This window comes from Carassius gibelio, chromosome B5, assembly GCF_023724105.1.
Source record: "Carassius gibelio isolate Cgi1373 ecotype wild population from Czech Republic chromosome B5, carGib1.2-hapl.c, whole genome shotgun sequence".
Taxonomy (NCBI): domain Eukaryota; kingdom Metazoa; phylum Chordata; class Actinopteri; order Cypriniformes; family Cyprinidae; genus Carassius; species Carassius gibelio.
Window position 1 is genome coordinate 42,760,033 of NC_068400.1, and position 26,544 is coordinate 42,786,576.

Below are 26,544 nucleotides of genomic sequence, written 5' to 3' on the forward strand. Positions count from 1 at the left end.
CGGTTCAGAAGACTAATTTAATCAGCTTCATCTCAGTGGACTTCAGTAACGAGAACAGCAGCACAATTAGGAATTTAGAGGAACAGTTTAGTCCTTCAGAAGGAAGAGTTCAGCACTAAACACTAAATAAAGGTGCTTCAATGCCATGAAAGAACCTGTTCAGATTATAAAAAGGAAAGAAAGAGACGGTTCTTTGACTGAATGGATCTTCTATGGCATTTTTAAGAGAAGAATCTGCAGTCTGGATTATATATGCATGAACGGAAATAAATTACATCATTCACAGCTCGACAGGTCGATAAAATCTCTTTTTCTCAGATGGTACAGTCATTCAAATCAGTAACAATACACAGAACAGTTCTACAAACAATCTCCCATCAGCAAACGCCGAGTCCTTGCAGTGCATGATCTAAAGCAGAAAACAATAAAAATAGAAATAAATAAGACCCATTCTTCTACAGACAGGAGTGTGACGTGATCTTGTGGAGTCTCTACTTCTGAGCATCTCTCAATCGACAGGCCACGGCCGTGATGAGGGCGGCACCTTTCCCACTGCCGTCTTCTGATTGGAGGAGAGTGACCTCACAGTGGGGGGCCAGGTCTCTCAGGGTCTCCCTCATGATGGAGGAGAAGCTGACGAGACAAAGAGGAAGAGAGCAACGTCAGCGCCTTTCTGAATGTGGGGCTTTTTTTTTTTACCAAACAATGCACGTTAATAATTCAACACTTTTCAAAACTCTCGATCAGTGTAACTTTAGGATTAGAATTATGCACTACTACAGCATTTAATAATATTTTGCATTTGCTGTAATTATATTTTCTGTTTTCAATTTAGTTTCAGCTTTTGACCTGAATGTGTTTTTTATTTTTTTTATTTAATATTCAGCTTTATTTCAAAGTAAAATAATTTCAGCTTTAGTTTTCGGTAATAATAAAAAGACAAACTCATTCAAATAGCCTTCTTTTTTCTTTCACCATCTTCGTATGCGACGATAAATCGATGCAGAATTGATTCGCGGATCGATTCTTAGATTTTCAGAATGCATCGTGATTCCTCTGGAATCGATTTGGAGCTTAGATTTTAACAGCAGATGGCGTTCTAATCTAGTTTTTATCTGCACACTCAAATGCTCATGAAGAAGAGTGCTAAAGAGGGCTAGTGTGTTTATTTTCACTTCATCTTCGAATGCTTTTATGAGGCAAGATTAATGTAAACATCCCACTGTGAACACCTTTGTGATTCGCTTCAACCTTTTCCAATGTTATGAATGATTACTTTAGGTTCAAGTGTGTGTAATGATTTGGAAACGAGGAGAGAACAGGTGTTCCTGAAGCATGCAGCGCCATCTGCTGTTCAAAACTAAGCTCAGAATCAATTCAAGAAAGAATTGCGATGCCTTTGGAAAATCTCAGAATCGATGCGGAATCATTTCTCGATACATCAATTTATTTTCCCAGCTCTATATGTTGACTCGTCTCTTATTGTAAAAGACAGAATATACCAAATATCTGGTCCATTTTTTAACAGCCAATAATCAATAATTATTTGTTATTTATTCGTGTGAATGAAGCTGAAACGACCAAATCAGGACGTACACTTGTCTTAGGGCGCTGAAGGAAAAAAGTCCCGCTATCAGCCTTTGCATGTCAAAAGTCATCCTCAAAAAAATAAATAATAAAATAAATTTAAGTAATTTTGCTTCACCTGACAGTTTTTTTTCTTAAGTAACACATTCAACTTTTCAAAATGTTTGGGTTGGCAAGAGTTTTTAAACACTTCTGAAAGATTTCTCTTATGCTCACTAAGGCTGAATTTATTAGATAAAAACACAGTAAAAACAGTAATACTGTGAAAAAATATTACAATTTAAAATTGCAGATTTCTATTTTAATATATTCAAAGCTGTAATGTATTTCTGTGATGCTCCGCTGTATTTCCTCCAGTCTCCAGTCTCACATGATCTTCAGAAATCAGAATAATATACTGATTTATCTTCTGAAAAAAATATCAATTAAATAAATGGAAATAGAAATATCTTTTAGGATTTCAAAAAGTTCAAAAGAACATAATTTATAAAATAAGGAAAAAAAGAAAAACTTCTGTAACCTTATAAAATGTCTTTAAGGTCACTTTTATTCAATTTAAAGTGTCCTTGCTAAATAAAAGTATTCATGTTCTTAAGAAACAAAAAAAATTAAAGATGTACTGACTCCTAACCTGTGAACAGTGGCTTGACTTTTTTCCATTAAAAAGAATATTTTAGTTTGTAGAAAACCTCTAAATTGAAGCTGTAATCGTGCACTAGTATTTGATCTGAGAACAGATGAAGCACCGATGACAGATGTGAGGAATACTGGCCTTATGTTGCCTACGACAGTCCATCACGGACTAGAAAGAGGAAAACATGTAACAAACCAGCAGATATTATCTACAGAAGAGATTCTGTGCAAGAAAGATAACAGCAAACGTCTTTAAAAAATGAAAAGGCATGTTAAATTGCACTAAATTGCGATTCAAAACATTTCACTCACTGTTAATGCAATGCATTATTTATCAATTTCAGTGCAACTCAACATGCTTTTCTGTTTTCGGAGACATTTGTCATGATTCCCAGTCTAATCCAGGCCACTCACTGCGGGTGGAGCTTGTAGAGCGTGCCGTCCACTCCGACAGTGATGCTGAGCTTCTGAAGGCCTCGGTTCAGTCGGATCTTGTCCACCACGGCCGCCAGACCGGCTCCACACAGCTGCGCCGCACGCTTGGACACCATGCTGCACACCTCCTTCACCAGAATACTGTCATCACACGTGCTGCTGATCAAGCCCAGGTGCTGCAGGATGGAGCGCACCTGCCTCAGAGCCAGACGATCACTGCCACACACAGCACACACTCCTCAGTGATCACACAACTAATGCACCACAAACAAGGGTTCGTTTCCCCACAGACGGGATACAAACATGTCAAAAACATGCCAATATTTGCAGGTGGTCCTCGGCTGGAAATGTTCCCGTTGTGACTGAACAATAGAAAACACTATAATCTAATTAAACCAGCCGAGATGCCTTCGGCAGAGCAAATAATATTGGACATCATCAGTGTGCTTAGCATTTCTAGATCATCTGAAGGAAAACAGAAGACCCCAGAGGCTCGGACAGCAGTGTCTGGTGTCGGACTCTTCCACACACACACACACACACACACACACACACACACATATACAGAGAGAGAGACACACACACACACACACACACACACACACACACACACACACACACACACATATACAGAGAGAGAGAGAGAGAGAAAGACAGACAGACATACACACACAGAGACAGACACACACACACATATATGCATATACACACACACACGCATGCATATATACACACACACACCGTTATACATAACCACACACATATACACACACACACACACACACACACTCACACGCATATACACATACACACACACACTCACGCACGCAAACACACACACACACACTCACGCACACATGCATACACACACACACGCGCACACATCCATATACATACACACACATATATACAGAGAGAGAGAGAGAGAGAGAGAGAGAGAGAGAGAGAGAGAGAAAGACAGACAGACAGACACACACACACACACACAGAGACAGACACACACACACACATATATGCATATACACACACACGCATGCATACACACACACACAGTTATACATAACCACACGCATATACACACACACGCACACACACATACTCACGCACACACGCAAACACACACACACACACGCGCAAACACACACACACACTCACGCACACATGCATATACACACACACACCAACACACATACATGCACACACACACACACTCACACTCACCTCTCGATCTGCGACAGGAACTTGGTTTCGAAGATCCCTCGTGTTTTCAGTCTCTCTGAAATCTTTCCTCTGAAGAGCAGTCCTTTATCAGTGAAGTCCAGGAGCACGTGTCTGACGATCTCTCCGAGGTACATCCCGCTGATCATCTTCTCATACCTGAGAACCACATCAGTCACCAGCCCAAAATAAAGCAGGTTTACACAGACGCTGGAGAATTCTGGACCATAACATTGCACAGAAAAGATTAGGGAGAAGAGGGTTTTTTATTTGAATTTTTTTTATTTCAGCATAATGGTTTTTGGCATTTTCTTGACTTTTTTGGACTCTTTGGTCACTGTGGTGCACCTTATAGTAATTTTTTTAAATTCAATTAATTTTAAATAAATGTAAATGTATTACTTTTAATAAAAAGTTCATTTAATAGTTCTTAATTAAAAAATAACACAATATAAAAAAAGTTTTTAAAATTATTATTATTATAAAAAGTAAATTAAATAGATAATGGTATTTTTAATTAAGAAATATTTTAATGGTATTTACATTTTTTCATTAAATGTAATATTTTTAATACAGAGTTCATTTAATTACTACCAATTAAAAAAATAATAATTTTTTAATGAAAAAGATCCTCCAGGAATTAGCTGAAAATCTTTGCACGAAGCTGATCTGAAGCCAATGGTCTAAGAGGTGCATTAGTTTAAATTCTGCAAGCATATCCATAATGTACTTCTACTGAGTCACCTATAAGTAAGTAATGGCACTTAAAGAAAATCTATTTGATGTATGACTGGAAGCATTGGTGTTTGAGCTTCCTCTATCAGACACGGCAGCGTTTCTCTAAAGCGAAGCTGACAGGGTATAAAGACTCTCACCGCTGTTTCCCAGGGTAAGTGGACTGGTCATCCACAGCTCGATCAAAATCTGTGCAAACATCATCCAGCTCCCCATGGTCCCCAAACGCCCCCCACTCCATGTTCACACACATACGCCCTTCATCCCCATCCACCAGCTCAACGTTTGACATCTCCTCCATGTAGCACGCGTTAGTCCCTGTGCCTGCGGGAAGAAGACGACAAATACACTCTCACTCAGACAGTTAATGATGCTGTGCACAAACAGTACAGTGCCTCCAAAAATGATTGAATATATCAACACTAAGCTTAAAAATATAAAACACAATGATATAAAATATCAAAACAAGAGGCATTTCATTTGATGGGTGATGGCAAATACATCACAAAAAAAAACATTTTATGTTTTACATTATAAAATGAATAAATGAATATAATGGCAGCCAAACCAGTGTGCATTTGGGATGAATCGACTTCATGCATCCTCAGCAAATCACTAAATCAAGATACCAGTTGCCTAAAGCTGCTCTATTATATATATAAATGCATAATTTGTATTCCAAGTCAAGTCACTTTTCACAGTAGGAATACTGGTGAAACACTCAACTTTTATCCACAGGAAGATGGAAATGTTAAACTGCATGTTAACGGACTGCACATGCGCAGATGGAGTTGACAGAAAGCAGGATTTACTGCTTCTCTTTCCTCTGAAACATGCGGTGCAATAGACCATATCCTTTTCTTAATTAAAGTGCAATGTTTGATTTGATTACCACACTAAGCTATAATGCTAATTCACTTGTATTTCAATTAAAGGTGCAGCCACAATTTTACATTCAACTTAATTATTTGCTTTTCATCAACTTCCAAACTTCCCTTTTGGGAAAGCACATTTAAATACAGACTTGGGCGTTCAACTGCATATTGAGGAGCTAAACGATCACTAAACCAGATCGAGCAATCTCACCCACCGACAATGAGCCCCACTTCACACTGAGGATCCTCGTACCCACACGTCATCATGGTGCCCACGGTGTCATTCACCACAGCGACCACATCCAGATCAAACTCCTGCGAGGAAACAGAGACCGAGATGCATTATCAGAGAGGCGCAGATCTGACGGGACATCCACGAGCTGCATCGAGCCGTTAAAGACGAGTGTTTGCATCTGCAGTAACAAGTGCATGAACTGCTCCGTCAGCGCTCGAGTGTGCTGCGGTGCTGACCTCACTGCGATGGATGGCGTCTTTCAGCAGCGTGGCCACATCTTCTCCCTCGCAGCCCGAGGCCTTGAAGCCCTTCGTCCACTTTATCAAGACGCCCTGTGAGGACGACAGATGGGAACACAGTGGACTCAACCTTTCAATCTTTTTGGAAAACTGCATGGAATTGTGCCTTCTTTGTAAATGTTTGTGGACTTGATTGCACAGATACTATTTAAACTGATCTGAGCTGGATGATGACATCATTGAACTCAATCATGAACTGCCTTTCTGCATTATTGACACACTATTTTCCTGTTTAAGGCTGTTCAGTTGCTTTGTTACAATCTGTACTGTTAAAACTGCTATATAAATAAAGGTGACTCGACTTGTAAATTAATCCGTAGTATAGGTGGGCGGAGCTAAACAGGCAGCGATGTAGAATCGGTGGGCGGAGCTAAACAGGCAGCGATGTAGAATCGTTGGGCGGAGCTAAATAGGCAGCGGTGTAGAATCGGAAGGCGGAGCTAAAAAGGCAGCGGTGTAGAGTGATGTAAGTGATGAGTTCTGAAACTAACAGAATGTTTTTAATAGCACAATGACCTCTTATGTTAAAAGCTTAGGGGAATTTTGTTTTCTCAGTTCATGACCACTTTAATGAGAAATAATTTATAAAAGATTAAATAATATCTGTGCCACTTTCCATAAACAGGGTACAAACTGATGTCCCTTTACAGTTTATAAAGCATAAAAGGTACCCTATGTTCTTTAGAGAGAAAACTGCTAGATAAACTACATTATATAAAATATAGTGTGGGAGTCATTCGAAACACAATTATGTTGCTTCCGTCCTCATAAACTGTTGTTCTGTCTACTTTGGAGAAAGACACGAGGATGCTGGAACATGATGAAGGTGAATAAATGATGATAGAACTTTCATTCTTGGTTTACTAAAATAAGCCAGAAGCATGAACATGAGCTAGTTTAAAACTAGCCTTAAATAATGATTATGACATCACTTTCTGCAATCCAATCTTTGATCAAACAAATGTCACAAAAAAAAAAAAAAAAAAAAGTGTCTTTTTTTTTTTCAAGATAATTCAACCCTATTTGTGGAAACACTTTCCAGTGACAAAAAAAAACACTAAAAAGTTATATTTTGAACTACATTAGAAGTCTATGGTTTGTCCTCGTTGAGCTGAAGAGCAGACGCAGCAGAGACGCAGACGCGAGTCTTACCTGATCCAGTCGAGTCTGACTGCAGGGAAACGAGAAGGTGAAGCCCAGAGGCAGCGACGCTCCCTTCATACCCATATACTCCAGGAAGTCAGCGATGCAGTGCACGATGTGATCAAATAACTGCAGACCACCATTCACACACACACACACACACACACACACGGGAAGACAAAGGATCATTCATGTACTTATCAAAATGAGCTCAACAGCATTATCACTGAAAACCTACAGAGTACAAGAGAACAGGTCACACTGCAACAAGTGTCTGGATTGAGAAACCAAAAAAAACAAAAACGATCCAGCATGTGGATGGTGCAGGGCGTACCTCCTCGCCGGTGCCCTGGGTAATGTCTGGGGGGATTGTGTAGATCTTATTATGCATCTCCACACTCCGTCTTTTCCCACTTCGAACGCGCACCAGGAGCACCCTGAAGTTTGTGCCGCCCAGATCCAGAGCCAAGAAGTCGCCACGCTCTGCAGAACATTCACAAGAGATTCAGAGACCGGAACACACACGCTCTCACACACACACACACACACACACACACACGCTCTCTCACACACACACACACACACACACCAATCAACTCTCTCTGGGATGTTTTGGAACGGTCTGGTATGGAGGGGTAATTGATTTGTCTCTCAAACTCCAGATTATCTTTTTTTGCCCTTCATTGGTCAGTAGAGTTTATAATTCTATTTAGATCAGTCACATTCTTCTGTTGATTCTCCATCTCTCGTGTGCTTTAGCTGCATCAGTGCACTGACAACGGGCTTCAAGATCAGAATTTGTAAAAGTGGAAATAAAGTTTTAGAATAAAAAAAAAAAAGGAAAGAAAATAAACTATGTAAAATAAGAATACATAGGTTATGCTCTTCAAGACTGCATGTATTGGATAAAAACATGTTTTCAAATTAATTTTATTCCTGTGACAGCACATAGGTATATTTAAATCGCCTGTGGCAAAAAAAAAAAAAAAAACACATCTAACGGTTGATGTATGGCTCTTAAATTGAATGTGAGAGATAAAAATGTTTCATCGAATGAAGGAAACCCATTACAGCTGCATGTGATGGAAGCATGTACTGCAGGATAATGTGAAAAACTGGATCGCTTCCTTGGCAATCAATAAAGGAGTTTACACAGAAAGCATTATATTATTTTCAGCAGCATCTTCAATGTCACATGATCCTTTAGATCCTTCATTTCTTACTATTGCATGTATGAATGTTTGTAGATATAGATAGATAGACAGAGATCCACACACATGCATGCACACACATACGTAATATATACTTGATGTTTTTCTCTGCCTACAAAAAAATAACAAATAAGATATGCATGAAAAACATTCCCAGAAATTGTCATCATTTTAAGCAAGCTTGAATCAAGAATATGATGCATTATGCACAGCAATTTATATTCCAACACTTCCCTCCTTGATTTTTTGGCCAAGACGAAATGACATTTTATTTTGCCTGCAATTCATCCCCATTTGTGATCTGATCTTCAAAGCGGTTACTGTGATTTGTTTCCATGAAGTATTCAAGCAAACATTTATGCAGCTGTTTTCATACAACATTTCATAGTGCAACACAACATCTGTCAATGTGTTTGAAACCGGATCGAAAAACTGATGCACAGCTTGTGAAGAGAGGAAAGAAGGGAGGGAGGAAGAGAGGAAGGAAGAGAGGGAGGAAGGAAGGAAGGGAGGAAGGAAGAGAGGAAGGAAGGAAGGGAGGAAGGAAGTGAGGAAGAGAGGAAAGAAGGAAGGGAGGAAGGAAGAGAGGAAGGAAGGAAGGGAGGAAGGAAGTGAGGAAGAGAGGAAAGAAGGAAGGAAGAGAGGAAGGAAGGAAGGAAGGGAGCGAGGAAGAGAGGAAGGAAAGAAGAGAGGAAGGAAGGGAGGGAGGGAGGAAGAGAGGAAGGAAGAAACGAAGGAAGGGAGGGAGGAAGAGAGGAAGGAAGGGAGGAAGAGAGAAAGGAAGAGAGGAAGAGAGGAAGGAAGGAAGGAAGAGAGGAAGGAAGAAAGGAAGGGAGGAAGGGAGGAAAAAAGGAAGGGAGTAAGGAAGGGAGTAAGAAAGAGAGGGAGGAAGAGAGAAAGGAAGGAAGGAAGGAAGGAAGGAAAAAAAACACTGCTTTGGTAGATGAGGGAATTAAACAGAAGACCATTTTCTTTCTGGGTCGACTAAAGTCAGTCAAGCTTGTGTTTCTCAGTCTGACCTGTTCCATCCGGCGTGGAGCGCACAAAGGTGGGCAGCATTTTGAGCGCAGCCTCGGCGTTTGTTTCTTTCGCCAGGCCTCGCTTCATCTGCTCCTCCATCCTTCTCTTCACCTCCAGCAGCTGATCTCGATCGAGTCGGAGGCCGTCGAGGATACGCTGGCGCTCTGCATGCTGCTTCGCCAGTCGATACGCCACCGCAGTGACCATCGCTGCCCCTTTACCGCTGCCATCCTCCGAGCGCAGGAAACGCACATCACAGTCCGGCACCAGTAACCGCACCATCTTATTCAGTCGCCGGGCAAACCTGGAGAAACAGGAGAACAAGTGAGGGAGAGAGGAAAGGGCCCAAAAACAAAGAAAGAACAAATATGGAAAAGGTGAATGATGCACAAGAGAAGAAAGAAAGCATGCAGAAAATAAATTAGTTTTAATACAATAGGAGGTTGCATGCTGCTACATTCAAAGATCTGAGAATTATTTCTCTGGGAGCTGATACAATGACTGTAATTGTAGTTTGGTAGGTGAAAATAAAATGGTTATTAAAAAAAAGTCTAATAAATGATCAAATAAAATAAATGCTGGGCAACGATGAATTTGGCATTAATTGCATCCAAAATATAAGTTGTGTACATAATAAATATACATAGCACACACACGTATTATGTACATATAAAGACACACACATACAGTATATATTTTGAAAATATTTACTTGTATATTTTTATATTCATATAATTAATATTAATATAATTTATATATTATATAGATATATATTTCATATAGAAACATAACATTTTTCAATATACATGCATGTTTTTGTATTTATATATACACACATAATAAACATACACAGCGCACACACACACACACACACACACACACACACATACGTATATATATATTATGTACACAAAAACTTTTTTGGATGCAATTAATTGCAATCAATTGTGGCTCAGCACAAAAAATAAATAAGTAAAATAAAATAAAATAAAATAAAATAAAAAGTAAATAAATGTGAAGAGTTATTTTCAGATCGTATGATTTAATAACTCATTTAAATTTGTAGAAGCACATAAAACTGGAATGAAAATAGATTGCTTGGGGGTATATTTAAATTGCCTGCGTCAAAAAAAAAAAAATTTTTATATATGGCTCATAAATTAAATGTGAGAGATGAAAATGTTTCATCTGATGAAGGAAAATCATTACAGCTGCATGTGATGGAAGCATGTACTGCAGGATAATGTGAAAAACTGCATCGTTTCCATTGCAATCAATAAAGGGGTTTACACTCCGAGCTTTACGTCTGATGTAGATACACGTCAGACATCTCAGTCTCTTGTTATTGTTGACTTCATCTTGGAAAAACGTTGTCAGAGCTAATCTAGTTGTAATGTTTGCTCTCCATCTGCATTCAGCTCATGCTGAAATCGTTCATATTCCTGATGATTCACAATGTAACAAACTCAGAAAATAATATTTGCTTCTAGATACAAGCGCCACAGAAACGTGTCACAGCCTGAATGAAGCTGAACACGTACACAGCCAATCAACATCTACATCAACATTTCTGAGAACTCCGTATCTACAGGAAATGTTGAGCGCGTGATCCGTTTCTCTGAATGCATGCATTAACACCCGGTGAATCCAGCTGTGTCGGATTAAAATAGTACCACTAATTAGAGGTGATGCTTGCATACAGACTTCATTTCATCAAATATAAGCCATGCAAATAAATGCCCTGTGCAACACCAAGCTAGTTGTTATTAAAATGTATTGTTACATAATTGCTGGACTCAAAAACAAAATACATGCAATATTAGATATATAGTAGCCAACATCTCAAGTGCATCAAATATAATAATTCATTAAATTATAAAAAGGTTTTAAAATGGATAAAAATAAAACATGCACTAACATTTTTTCTATTTTATTTGTTTAGCTGCATGTCATGTGACCATTAAGCAACACCAGAGAACCATGAACATGCAAATGTGATATTATTATTAAATATATTTATTTTATAATCAAAGGGATACTTCAAGTAAAAATATTTCGTGAAACATGAAAAAAAAAAGTTTTGGAATGTGTGCATTTTAAATGTCTGAAAGACAAAAGCTTTACAAAAACAATATTAGTTAAATAACCTACAGAGTAGTAATTCATATAAAAACTAACATGTTCATCAGTAGTTGATGCAATGGTGATCAAGTTGAATTTTGTGTTTCAAAAACATTTTTTAAAATCTATATTCAAATGGTTATTGTAAATAATAGACAGTATCACTGCAACTTTGGATCAAATAAATGCAGGCGATGCTGTGAAGCAGACCCTGGCTGTGGATCTAGACTCACTGCGGGTGGTTCTTGTAGACAGATCCGTCAACGCCGACTGTGGTGCGCAGTTTCTCTGTGGCTTTGTTATCCCGGATCTGCCTCAGGACGGCTGCGAGCGAAGCGGCGCAGAGATGAGCTGCTCGTGTGGAGACGATCTGACACACTCTCTGTGTGATGGCGCAGTCCTCCGGAGACGGATCCAGACCCAGACCTCTCAAAACCTGCTCCGCACTCAGCAGACCCTCGCTGCTCCTGCAGCACACACACCACAGGATGCTCATCAACATCACATCACACTTACACTTGTGCATTTAGCACACGCTTTCATACAGAGCCACTGACACACATTTTTTACCAGTGTGTGGGGAATCGAACCAACAACCTTTTGCACTGCTAATGCAATGCTCTACCACTGAGCCACAGGAACATGAAACCATTCACTTTCACATGTGTCTTAGACAGTTTTATCACTCCAAAGTCTGGGGTCAGAAAAATCTTTTTAAAAAGACATCAGAAACTGTCAATCAAAACTGTCAGAGCAATATTCCATTTCAAATAAATGCTTTTAAAGTGTTGTTTTTTTTTAAATTGTGGAAAATTCAGTATCCTTCCTTTAACTCATATTTTTGATTGTTTCTTGGGCATTTTTTTTTTTTACTTTATTGTTCAAAACACTCACAGCAATGAGAAATCTGATTAATGATTTCTAATTGCTAAAAAAAAAAAATTACACAATTATATAAATATATAATATAAAATATTATATATTTATGTAATTATGTGTGTAATTCAACACATAATTTTTATTATTTTTTTATTATTAAAACAAACAATATTTCACTATATCACTGATTTTGTACTATTATTATTTTATTCTTTTTCATTATTTGTATTTATTTCTTTTGTATTTGTGATGAAATAAACATATCCTTTTAAAAAATTCTTACAAAAAAAAAACACCTCTAACTTCAAAGAATTTCTTTGAACAAAATAATATTAATAATATTAGTAACAATACAAATAAATAAAGCATTTAGGTTATTTATAGACATTTTTCAATCAGAAATCTAGCAGAAAGTACCATGTTTTTGAAAAGCTACTCTGATATAATGTCATGGATATTCAGACTTTAGTATTATGGTATACAGCAGAAAATCATTGTTGACTCTTGAAGTAGGCAATTAATTCAACATGTTTAACTCACTGCTGCGTATCAGAGTATCAGCGAAGCAAACAGCCAATTATAATAATTACATGTAAGCCTGTTATTTTCCCTTAGAACTGAAAGCATTTACGCATTATTTTTTGGAAAGATTCAAGAATGATTACATATTTTATCATTTAATATTAAACAGACAGCCTAGAATATAATATAACACGTATGCATCAGTGTCTCATCAGTGGATGCTCTGCAGTGAATGGGTGCCGTCAGAATGAGAGTCTGATAAAAACATCACAATAATCCGTTTGTTTCATCTTTTGTCTTCTCCAGATGTTCACTGATGGACTGGAGTGCTGTGGACTCTCATTCTGACGGCACCCATTCACTGCAGAGCATCCCTTGATGAGACACTGATGCAATGACACATTTCTACAAATCACAAGAAACCCAAATGCACAGAAAGGTACTGACTTATTATTTTCGATGTCAGAGATGAAGGCGGTCTGGAAGTGGCCAGTGGTGAGCAGATCTGGAGTGATGTGTCCCTGGAAGAGCAGGTGTTCTTTGGCCATCTTCACCAGGATCAGTCTGACCAGCTCACCCATGTACATCCCACTGATCATCTTCTCAAACCTGCGGTCCAACAGAGCATGCAACCCATGAACCAGAGCCAGGAGTTCAACAAGGAGAAAAACATTGCATACTGCTAGAAATACACTGAAAAGAGTATAGCTCATATTGTGCTTTAGTGTACAACGCTGAGAACACAGCTGTTCTTCTTCTGTTCAGTCTAAGCATTCATGTCTCCGGGAGCTGATTATGAGAGAGAACAATAACACGGACTCGCAATTAAATGAAACTGCGCATCCCTCCTGACCTTCTGAAAGCGAGAGAAAAGCATGTGCATGTGCAAATCGACAACAAGCACTCGAGGCATGATGGGATTTGATTACAGTTCTGCATTTCCCCGAGCAGCTTCTTAAACGAAAGCACCTGTGGAGTCACGATGACTGGAGTCAGGAGTTCGGATCAGGATAATGCACAGATAATGATGGCATCGGAGCTGATGTAATGATTCTTCCTGACATTGTTCACACGTGGTGACAACCTCGTTAGCTAACTGTGTAGCGGACACAGCGGCCCTCACCACCGGACTCCATCGGTCACTCACAGCTGTTTTCCAGGGTTGAGGGAGCCGGCGTCGATCTCTCGGTCGAACTCGGTGCGGATGTCGTCTAATGCGCCGTCGTCACCGAACGCTCCCCACTCCATGTTCACACACATACGGCCTTCATCTCCGTCCACCAGCTCCAGGTGACGCATCTCCTCCATGTAGCACGCATTGGTGCCCGTCCCTGGAAAAACACACACATCCGATCGGTTTGCATTGAAGATTCCTGGGAATCCTGCACCCACTGCACAAATGTTTCATGCATGCTACTTTAAGGTGTTGCAATGTAATTATACATTTAAGTACATGTACTTACTATATGATCAGAGTTACTGTGATGTAATTATGCGAATCAATACCTCCTCTTTTAACGGTTTGATGTAGTATTAAGAGATCTGATATATAAGCTTGTGCAGCTGCATTAAATATGTATGCAGGGGGTTCGATATCTCTACAGTGCTATGTTGAATCCTACACTGTCGACGCTAACGACTCGTGTCTCAAAGGTGTGGGATATTTTTATTGCTTTGTCGACAATGCAATCAGTTCTGTTAATATTCTACAGCAGATGCAAATGCACACAGACTAATAACGCAAACATCCTTCAGTGCAGATCCTTGTTGAAACTCCAGTCTGTTGGTTTTAAAGCACTGTGTAAAGAACACAACGCCACAGATTCCTTCAGATCCTACAACACAGTGTTGAGATGTGCAGGGAATAGACTTCATTACAGCTTCATGCTCAATTATATTTCAACAGTCGACTCAGCAGTGGTCTGGCTCAGTGGGAAAGGACAGAATAAGCTTGTTTTATTAGCGCAGATCCCAGGAAAGCCTTCTGGAGTCTCTCAACACCGTCCAAATAAACCAGCTGCACTCAGCTATACTGGATTTACCCGTTCAGTTCCTATTATATACTAAATATCAATTTAATAAACAGTTTATTTACACATTATACACGTCATTTTGGTATTAAAACTTATTTATAATATTTAATTTTTTATTTTTTCTTATAAAATTGTATAAAAATGTATTACATTTAATGTAATTTATTCCTGGGAAAAAATTTTATAATTTCTGATGACAACTTTTGTGGTTATTATCAGAAATGTTAAGAAATTAATGTAAAAATATTTTTTTCTTTCTTTTTTTTAATTTCTGATAATTTCCATTTTTGTGTTATATATATATATATATATATATATATATATATATATTATTCACATGTGTTATAACAAGTCTCTATTAGCCTAATGCAGTACACAAGCATGTGTTTGGTATCATTTTGTTTTTTACATTACATAATAAATAAAAAGAAAACCGATAGAATAGATAAAGAATAGAGCAAGCTAGTTTTACTTTTTTTTAATTAATTTTATAATTAATAAAAACTAAACAAATAGATAGAATAAAAAAAAAGATTGAGAAGCTAGTGTTAGTTATATATATATATATATATATATATATAAAGAAACAAGCAGTTAGTAAATGAATAGAGTGCAAATCTAAAAGTGGCAAGTTTTTTTGTAAAGAATAGAATTAGAATAGAGTGTGCTAGAGTTACAGTGCCAAATAAAGATGGAAGATGTGATTTCAGCTGATTCTTGAAGATGGCTAAGGACTCAGAAGAATATATTTTTTAATAGCCATAATTTTGAATTTCTTTCCAAAAGAGAAAGCAGTTTTCCCTCTGAAATGCTCTTTGATTTCCACTTACAACTATAACTGTATCTCAGTATTTGTCATCTAATGTGAGAGAGAGTTAGAATCATGGAGAAATCAGAGACTGATCAAGTTGATCTGCTCTAGCGTCTCTGAGAACAGGAATCACAACACTTCCTTCAGACTAGAAACGGCTGTGATGTGTGCTCTAATATTCCCAGAAGGCCTCTCTCACACACACACACACACACACACTCACCGATGATGAGGCCGATCTCACAGTGATGGTCATCATAGCCACAGGTCATCATGGTGCCGACCGTGTCATTGATCACGGCCACGATGTCGATGTCAAAATCCTGCCGAGACAAGCATGCATACACATTACATTTCTATTCTTTTTCATTGATCTAAATGTAAAAGCATGACACTCACCCCTCGGCTCTTAATGGCTTTTCTCAACAGACCCACAACATCTCTCCCCTCCACTCCACTCGCCTTGAAACCTTTGGTCCAGGACACCAGAATACTCTGAACAGAAACCAGACCGACCACAGAAACATGAACCTCTCACACAACAGCTGCTCAGTTCAGTCTCGCTTTCTTTTAACGGTTCCCATCTCACCTCGTCCAGTTTGGTCTGCTGGCAAGGGAATGAAAAGGTGAAGCCGAGAGGAAGCTTCTTGTCTTTGATGCCCAGTTTGTCAAGGAAATTCGCCAAGCATTCAGCGATGTGATTGAAGAGCTGGACACACAGAGAGAGAGAAAACACACCATTTAACTTCGACAGGATTCATTATTAATTAAAAGAGCTGGTCAGAAGTACAGGCACAAAAACAGAAGATATCAAGTGCAACCCTAATAAGATGCATGCATTTCATCCTAAGCATGTATGGATCTAAAGTGTTCAAGCTGTGATCGAGTGCATTAAAACAGAAACACGATGCACAGTGTGTTCATTCATTCATCAACATCAGCAAAGATAACGAGTTATGAGAGAAACATTAAACCCTTTAATTACTTCACTCTCTTATTAAACAACTGCACAGAGTTCATTAACGGTCAAGTTTGTAATGAAGAAGACACTCACTGTACGTCTTTCTATTATTAAACACAGTGACAGTGATGAACCACGGCTACAAGATGAAGTTATTTATAATGCATAATTAAACTTCTCCCATAAATACAGCGGCTCTCATTTAACTGTGTGTGTGGAAACGGTTTATGCAAAACGTTCATCATTTACTGGTGATATTCTGACACAGATGTTATTTTTAATTTCCGCTGGCTGCAGAAACTTCTCTAAACCAAATCTTCTTCGTCTACGGGTTTGGAACAAGATCAGAGTGAGTGAATGATTTCTGGGTGAACTGTCTCTTTAAATATGAATAAATCAAGATGATTTCTGCAGCCTGAGGCAGGTTAAACCTAAATATATTCGGTGAACACTGAAGAAGGAGAAGCCAAACCTCCGTCCCGCTGCCTCTCATGATGTTCTCTGGAATAGCGTAGATCTGGTTCTCCATCTCCACCGTCTGCTTCCCGTTACTGGACACCCTAACCAGCAGAACCCGGAAATTGGTTCCTCCCAGGTCCAGAGCCAGGAAGTCTCCCGTTTCTACAAACCAATCCAAAGCAAATTCATCTCAGAAGAAGCAAAAATCTGTTTTCCCTTGTCATAAACACAACAGCTCTGTAATAGCAGTGGAAAGACCAGATTTATACATTAAACCTGTTAAAGAGAGCACAGAAGATGATTGCAAAGCACGTAGAATGCATTTTAGTGCATTGATTTTATATTCTGGGCTTGCGTGAATCATAGGCATCATGAAGGTGTAGCTATACTGAATTTGGTCTTTTAATGCGTTGATGCATTAAGTCACGTTTAGCATAATGATGAACATGTGCTTCATGTGGTAACATCTAAATTAATGAACTTTATGTTCAAATGTTACTCTGAGGAACAAAACCAGTCTTAAGTCGCTGGGATATTTGTAGCAATAGCTTAAAAAAAGTAAAAAAAAAAAAGTAAAAAGAAAAAATTAAATAATTAAATAAATAAATATAAATATAAATATAAATAAATATATATATATATATATATAAAATTAAATTAAGTCAAAAGTTAGACATCTGAAAAATAATTTTAAAAAAAGAGACCCGAAATATCCACTCGACGAGAATCTTATTTTATTTATTGTCTGACTGACTGTTGACTTGACTTCAGTAATGTCTGAACTATAGTGAAAGTGGCCGTCTTTGTTATGGCATCGAAATGGGTGCAAAACACATTAACTAATATTTATTCAGGCCGGGCTAGTGAATGTTTGGCAGTGCATTTTATTATTTATTTTTTTTATATGCAGAGCCACTTCCCAACAAAATCATCCATTAGCTTTAAAAATGATTCATTCTTTCCAAAGAATCTATTAAGTCATTTGGTGGAAACTGTATTTTTTTTCATATTTTAGTTTGTTGTGAAATAAAAGGAATATGACAATGTCAGTTCCCCCATTGCTGAACACACGCACACACACACACACACACACACACACACACTATGATCCATGTTTAAAGAGGTGTTCCTGCACAGTTTCTTCTCCTGACGTTACGATGTTTAATGCAGTGACCTCTCTGTGTTCATGTGGTTTCTGAACAATCATAAGCGGTTTGTGATCATGAACTAATCCGCTTCGATTTACAAGTTAAAAGTCTTGTGAGAGTAGAGAGGAAGTTCAGACTTGTGTAAGCTCACAGTGAGGTTATAATTGTGCGTTCTCATCGTGACATGACTTCTGAAGAACACTTATCTTTGCACAACACTCTTGACTTTCAGAAATCACTTGTTAAACTAACGAGGCGAGAACTCACTTGTTTTCCAGAACAACAAACAATGGTTCTGTGGTGAAGTTAATATTACAGGAAAACAAAAGGTCATTTCTACATGAAAATGTTAGTTTCACTTTTATTTTAAAAAACTAGGTATATTCCATACCTGCACTCAGTTAAAGCTCATAGAGGTTAAAGTGTACAAATAAACCTTATAAAAGTTTAGTGACTGTTCTGATACTGGTGTTCCCATCATGCACTGGGGCATGAATCATTAATAAGGTGGATTTTTCTGACTGTTTTCCAGCTGTATTTACACGGTTTTATTGTTGCTTTTGATGTTAGGTTTAATAACTAGTGACTTTTTACATCTGGAGTTTATTTTCTCCTCAAAATGACACATTTGTGCTCAAAAGTGAACAATGTTTCATCATCATGTATTTTGTATTTTGAATTTGTAAAGAAAAAAAATTATTGTAAATTGTTACATATATTTAACTTATTTACTTAATGAAGATAATATAATACATGTCATTATATATATATATATATATATATATATATATATATATATGAAATTGTATATAATTATGTAATATTTACTTCAATAGTTCAATAGGAAGTGCATTGTATAGAGCAGAAGCAATACAATTTACTTAAAATGTGTTGGTGCAAATTGTTATGAAGTAAATCCTACAAGTTATATTTTTTAGTCCAGGCATCATACATGCAACCAAATTTAACAAGTGTATTCTCATAATTTACTGAGTTTATTCTCAATATTTTATTGCAACTTTTTTTCTCTTGAAATTTTATGAACTTTCTTCATCATTTAATGATTAACAATTTATTTTTTTTTTCCTTTTTTCTCGTAATTCAATTACTTTTGTTGTGATTTATTGAGTTTAATCTCGTTTTTAAATAAATCAGTTGAACAAACCTCTGAATAAAACCTTCTCTATTTACATTAAAAACAATCTAATAAAATATGCTTCACAATCATTTTAGTTTGGCAGATAATTCATGATGGTGGTTCTTCACCTTTTACATTATATCCATGTGTAAGTCTTGTATGGCCAAAAATACACCTTGTATTTTAAAATCAACATCGTGATACCTAGATTCAAAATGAGCAAAAAATAAATAAAATAATAAAATAATAAAACATGCATCCCATTCCATCTGTCACATGTCATTAATATAAGAGTTTATCACAGGTTTAAGAATGTTTTAGGAGAGGAAATCTACAAGCACTGTTGAATGTGAAAGTAAAAGTTAAGTCCCTGAGCAGGAGGTGATGGCAAACATCCATCTGGACTCATTCGTGAGTCACTTCCCAGCAGCGTTCGGTGGCTCACGCCCAGGTGACGCGTCTCTGTGTGATCGCATTCTCTCCAGGAACCACAATACAGTTCATCTTCTCACACTCTGCTTGAGACGGTGTCTGATCCCCCGTGAACACACACACACACACACACACACACACACACACACACACACATCTGGAGAGCTGGATCAATCATCTCTTCATCTCACGACACACAGAAACACTACACCTCCATTACAGAACGATATGTGCCTCACAGGAAGCGGACAACAATACACTTCCTCTCGACTTGACCTGCATCCAACCAGATTCCCACAGGATGCGAACGCTCCCAAGTTCACAATATATTACACACATGCTCAGTAATATGAGAATTTAAAGTATTTTGAACAGTGCTGGGCAACCATTAATCACGATTAATCGCATGCAAAATAAAAAAGTTTTTTATACACACATAAATGAATACACACATATGCATGTATATATTTAGGAAAATATCAAATAAAAAAGGTTCACCTGAGAGAACAGTTCATGCACACTACACAAACTACCTTGAGAACAGTGAAGCTCGAGCATTATTTTGTTTGTAGGTTTCTTCTCCTGTCAAATGCCCTGAAATGCAATGAATGCAGCTCAATTGGGCCACTTTCTGAAAATTGAGCTTAAAGTGGCCTATTTGATCTGAAATCATCCTCCGTTTCTGAGAGCGGTTTACTGTGCAGATGTGATTTGGGATGGTGAATGATGTCATGTCCTCACCTGTGCCGTCCGGGGTGGAGCGGACGAAGGTGGGCAGCATCTTGACCGCTGCGGTGGGGTTGGTGTCTCGACCCAGTCCTTTATCCATCTCCCTCCGGAAGCGCTTGGACACATCCATCAGGTTCTCATTGGACAGACGCATGTGATACAGATACTTATCCACCTGAAAACACACGTGAAGGGTGAGCTTCTCCTCCGTCCCAGAGCTCACTGGCAAATCAGTTTCACATTCTAGAATATCAAACCAAATTAAACTATGGAACAGACTTAATTTTGTAGCAAAAGGGCTAAAACACACTACAAGGCCGAAGTTTTTCAACAGTATGATTATTAATGTTTTTAAAGAAGTCTGCATTTATTTGATTCAAAGTACAGCAAAAGCTGTAATATTGTGAAATATTTTACTCCGCTGTATTTTCAGCTTCATTCCTCCAGTCTTCAGAGTCACATGAGCTTCAGAAATCATCTCATTTTTGTTGAAAACAGTGGTGTAGAATTTTTCATGTATTTGATGAATAGTAAGTTCAGAAGAACAGTATTTATATAAATATAAATAATTTTGTAACATTATAAATGTCCTTATCACTTTATCAGTTTTAAGCATTCTTTCTAAATATAAGTATTTATTTCTATAACTTCCTTCCCAAAAATAAAAAATGATACGGACTCCAAGCTTTTGAACAAAAGCTTTTTATTTAAGATAAATGCTGATCTTTGGATCTTTCTGTTCAACTGTTATTATATATTTTTATATATATATATATATATATATATATATATCAAAATATTGATAATTATCAGAAATGTTTCTTGAGCAGTACATCATCCTATTTTCATGATTTCTGAAGATCATGTGACACTGAAGACTGGAGGAATGATGCTGAAAATACAGCGGAGCATCACAGAAATAAATTACACTTTAACACAGATTCACACAAAACACAGTTATTTAACATAGTAAAACTATTTCACAATATTACAGCTGTACTTTAGATCAAATAAATGCAGGCTTGGTGAACAGAAGAAACTTCTTTATATTAAAGAAAAAAAAATCGAAGTGTTCAAAATCTTTTGACTGGTAGCGTAGCTCTGCATAGAATAACAGGGTCAGAACAAGACGTAATGTTTTGTTCAAATGTAATCACACTGTCTGGCTCCGGCCTGCTTTTCTCTGAAGGTCAGTAGTAGCCAGAAAACATCTGCTTATATTCTTACAGCCGTGATACAAGCGGAAGAATCTTTCACGAGAAGGGAAGCTGGAAGTTCCCCTGTAAGGTCAGATGAGGACACCATCAGAGAAGTTCCTGATTGCTGTTATACTCGATGAAGAAAGAGTAGAGGAAATGCAGTTCTTTCTCCGAGGTCTGCGGCAGAACGTTTCGGCTCAATAAAGCTTTGGTTCTGTTAAACAGCACATATTCAGCCAGCTACAGTCACACGATTCCATCTCAGCGGGACAAATGGTCAGTCTTGGGAAATACTCAGAACTACAGCGAGAGTGGAACATGAGAGGTTAACAAATCAACTTATGTTCCCTCCATAACAACCTGTGGTCAGTTCTGTTTAGGACTGAACTCTACACTGATTTCTACAGCAGCATCACGTTTCACCTGATTCTGACCCGACGCACGCAAGGCCAGGCAGCACTTCACCGCAGCTCAAAAGCAATGCAGAAGAAAAGAGCATCGTTAAGAGGAAGCAAACTCTTTTCATTTCTCCACTCTAGAACTCAAGAGAAGTGTGTGATAACGTCAGGATCTGAAGGAGCTCGGAGTGTGTGCAGTGGATGATCAAAAAGGTCTTCATGTACAGACAAAACACTGCAGCATACATCAGCAGAGAACTGCTTATACAACTACAAAACACTGATGAAACGCTCTAAAGGTCAGGGCTCTACTCGTACCTCAGAAAGCACGAATAAAAAAGAAAATGAAGTGCATGCAAGTGGCAAACATGTGGCTCTTTTTCCCTGAATAAGAAATGATAAGTAACCGCATCAGTTTATCTCACACTTGCATGATGCATGATGTTTGGGAACACAAGATCACATGACCGTGTTTGTGTGAGACAGTTCTGAGAGGCAGTTATACCAAATCATTCGGATGACAGTCTTTGGCTCAAGCATTTCAGGAATATTAAAACAACGTTTGAGAGATAGGTGCACTCTTAATCCAATCACACGATCTGTTGATCTGCAAAGTCATCAAGTTATTTATCCAGCAAATGAGTTTCCATCGCTGTTTATCAACCTCGACTGAGCACGTACATCTCTTAACTCACTATTTGAAGTGTGTTGAGCACATCACAGCAAAAAAAACAGAAGTCAGATATCGCCACTTTAGTGTTAAACCAGTGTTTGTGAAGGTTAGTTTTGGAAATCAATTACAAGTTAGACTTCTCATTACATTTTAAATAGTGTAACTTTTAATTACTTTAATTATGTAACTGATTAGACCTGATTACTTTATAACTTTTCTAAATTTCTAATGAATGTTTTCAACTGTTATTAATTTCCAAACATTGAATCAAAGCAGGGTTAACCTTACAGAAGAACTCAACACAATGACTTTCAGAATCATTCTTCACTTGAATTAAGATTACAATCATTTAACTTTGAGAACATTCTGATATTAAACACACACTTAAATCAATTAGATATAGTTTATGAAACGGTTTTTGAAATCAAATCTAAGCATAACTAAGATAGAAAACACTGGCATCTAACCAGTTAATCTTTAAAAAAAAAAATGTAATCTCGTATTTTAAAGCAGTCAGTGCAATTTGGGAAAGAAATCAATCAAATCTGTGAAAAAAATATTCATATGTAGCCTCCTCTGAAATCGCTAACATCGTAATTTAATTACTTTTTTTCTCTCAGCAACTCTTAACACATTACAGTTACATTTATTTATTCATTAAATTTCCTCATTCTGTTACATGTAACTAGTTTCTCCCCAGCACTGGTTACAATGTATCCGGGGTCACTGAGGTCACGGTTTTGTTACAACTCGCGCGAAGAGGAGTGGCACGTGACTGGCAGGGCGTTAGAGTGTCAGGTTACCGTGGCAACGCTCCCTCGCGCGCTTAAGTTGCGTCGTGGCAGACAGGAAGTGCCATAAAAACTCGCCTGGCAAGTTTCTCAAATATCATTTTTGTGTTTACCATCAATGATTTTAAAGAGCATCGTTTCACACACAACGGCCAGACAGTTATGATATATAACAGAAACAGAAACGGACGCGAATATCATCCAAGGTTATCAGCTCTCAAACTACGTAGGCTCCTTAAAACCTCCTTTCTTTGAAACCGCGGAAACGGGTGACGCACGGAATACAAGAGTCACGATGTCGGAGAATTTGAGATAGAAACTCAGTATAACGGAATAGGCTATTTATTGAACATCTGAGTCTGTTATCAGTATGAGTATGCTGTTATCTTCTGTTAAGTGTTTTAACACCGACCTCTCTGACACAAACACACGTGTGTCTGGTCAAGGATGTCAAACACTTACAGTTTAATAACAGATCAACAACGATTTCCACTCATCCCTCGGCCTCATCGAGTCGATATACCGTGTTAAAGATTGATGCTGTATACTTACTTTCTGAACGTGGTCATGGTGGAGCTCGGTGAAGTAGTACGCCAGTAAATGAGACGCGATCATCGTCTTCTGTCTGCTTTCAGAGGTCTCTTAAACTTCTTGAGTGTGCTGGATGTGTTCTCAAATGATTGTAAGTCACTTTTGGCGTGTGAGCATGTTCTTCAAGTTTCTCGAACTCTTTCTTGAACTCGTGCTATCCGGGAAGATGATGCTGCGACGTGACGTCACTATTAATTCCACCCACCGTCACCGAGATTCTTGCCGCTGATTGGACACGAAGAAGGCGTGTAAAACTTTAGCGACTTTGGAACGCCCCCACACTCAGACTCAGACAGCTACCACTATTAATATAAAATACGTAGATATATTTTTACATTTATAAAATGTTGCGTGCTTTTAAGTACTTTTAAATAAAAGTTAATTTTATTTATTTTCAGGTTTTCACACGTATTGAGTTTATTTGATGTATTTAGGAATAAATGAATGCAGTTTATATTTTGGTCTAGACTGCAGCAAGATTAAGGCTTCATAGAGAACATGAAAATTGAGTTTTAACTAAAAAAATAATAATAATAATAATCTGCTAATCGGATAAGAAAAAGATACTTAATTCAAGGGGAAAATATGTTTATTTTTTACCCCTTGGTTTTAAACATAAATTAACGTAATATTTATGTTTGTTTTTCAGAAAACAAGACTATCTTAAGTAATTTTTCTTCTCAAGTAGTTGTTTCTTGATTTAAGAATGGATATATATTTGTACTGGAAATAATAAGAAAACATTTTTTTTTATGTGAAGAATTTATAATTAATTCACTTCTCATCATTTAAATAATCCATACATTGTCTGTATAACTCGACCCAGTGTTCTGGAAGCTTGCGACTCTAAAACAAATTCCTTGTAACATACTTGGCTCTTTCTGACTTCTGACTGTGTGTCTGTGCAACTAGGCACGTCTCCTTTTGAGCCTATTACATAATTGCCAGCAATACTTTCATAATGACTATTTTTTCATTGCAGCACTGACTTGATTTCAAGAAAAACGCCTGTTTGAACTTTGTGTCCAAGGCATGGAAAAATAAGACCTTGAGTAAAGCCCATGAGTAATTGTGAATATGGGAGATATATTCTCTTGATTACTGTCCAGCAGACAGAGTTTGAGATCATAAATTGAAGGAGATCATATTTTATTCACTCTCACACCACTCCAGCTTCAGATCATTCAAGTGCTTGGTGGACAGTCGGGTGATTTCATGATGCATCATTGACTTGTTTTGGACTAAGGTGGGGTTCTGTGGGTTTAACAGTAATAGTAAGAAACTCTGAAGAAAAGAACATACTTTTAATCTCAGTGCATTGCACAAATGACTCAAGCAAAAGACACATTTCCATTTAACTGGTTCATAAAGAATATTTTTTAAGCGGTGATAAGTTTCCTGAAGAATAATGAGCTTTTACTACAAAATAAAAGAGAAAAGAGGCAAAAATAAATACAAATGCACACATGAAGATACAAAGTTTATTCAAACGCAATCTACTGCATTCATGTTTGTATTTTGTATGCTGCACAAATATGACCTGCCAGATATTAACAGTTCCAGATAGGATGTTATTGTTGTTGTTGTCGTTATTCAGTGAAAAATATTTTTCTAGGATTTTGTAAACAAAGGAAAAACTCAAATGTCTGGCTGGTTATTTTAATGAAGAATTAAGTTAAATTATTGTTTATTATTTCTCATAACAATCCATTACTATTATTATTATCAGGGGAGGATTAATGCATGGGCTGCAAGGGGCTGAAGCCCAGGGGCCTACACTTGGGAGGGGCCCAGTGGCTGCTGGGAAATTATATTTTTCGAATAATTATTACAACGGGCCCTGATTATTTTACACCCCTCGGGCCAGGCTTCTGGCTAATTTTCAGGTCATAGTTCACACACGTGCCATGATTCGTGATCAGACTGTTTTTGGCATATGTGACAAGAAAGTGCTGTCGAACTGTGCCAGTCCAGCGAATAAGCGAGACTGCTTCAGCGACGTCCTGATGCCATATCTTTCAGAGACAAGAAACAAGGCAATGCTAGAAGCTTTAGAGGCACTGAAAATAAAAAATTTCATTGTAAACACTCTGGGATTAAACATAAGTTCAGACTTCAGACAGTGTCCAGCATTTGGTAAACAGTGTTCTAAATGTAGTTCCCCTTAAAGCCTTTAATGGACAACCAGTTGAAGCACAAGGAATTTGTAGACTGAAGATACAAGTCAAAGGAAAGACACAAAATGTAAAGTTTGCTGTGGTTCCCAAT

The 26,544-nt window shown here is 37.6% G+C and overlaps 1 protein-coding gene across 1 annotated transcript; it reads right to left on the reverse strand.

Moving 5' to 3' along the window:
• Positions 1-3: 3 nt before the first annotated feature.
• LOC127957204 (hexokinase-2) lies at positions 4-24,450 on the reverse strand. Its single transcript, XM_052555633.1, has 18 exons — positions 24,238-24,450; positions 20,637-20,799; positions 17,191-17,339; positions 16,347-16,466; positions 16,157-16,252; positions 15,981-16,080; positions 14,061-14,244; positions 13,361-13,522; positions 11,746-11,979; positions 9,391-9,695; positions 7,495-7,643; positions 7,170-7,289; positions 5,955-6,050; positions 5,699-5,798; positions 4,749-4,932; positions 3,877-4,032; positions 2,635-2,871; positions 4-633 (listed from the first exon to the last, which is right to left on the reverse strand). The coding sequence occupies exons 1-18, from the start codon at positions 24,298-24,300 to the stop codon at positions 492-494; spliced, it is 2,760 nt and encodes a 919-aa protein (XP_052411593.1). The 5' UTR covers positions 24,301-24,450; the 3' UTR covers positions 4-491.
• Positions 24,451-26,544: the final 2,094 nt, after the last annotated feature.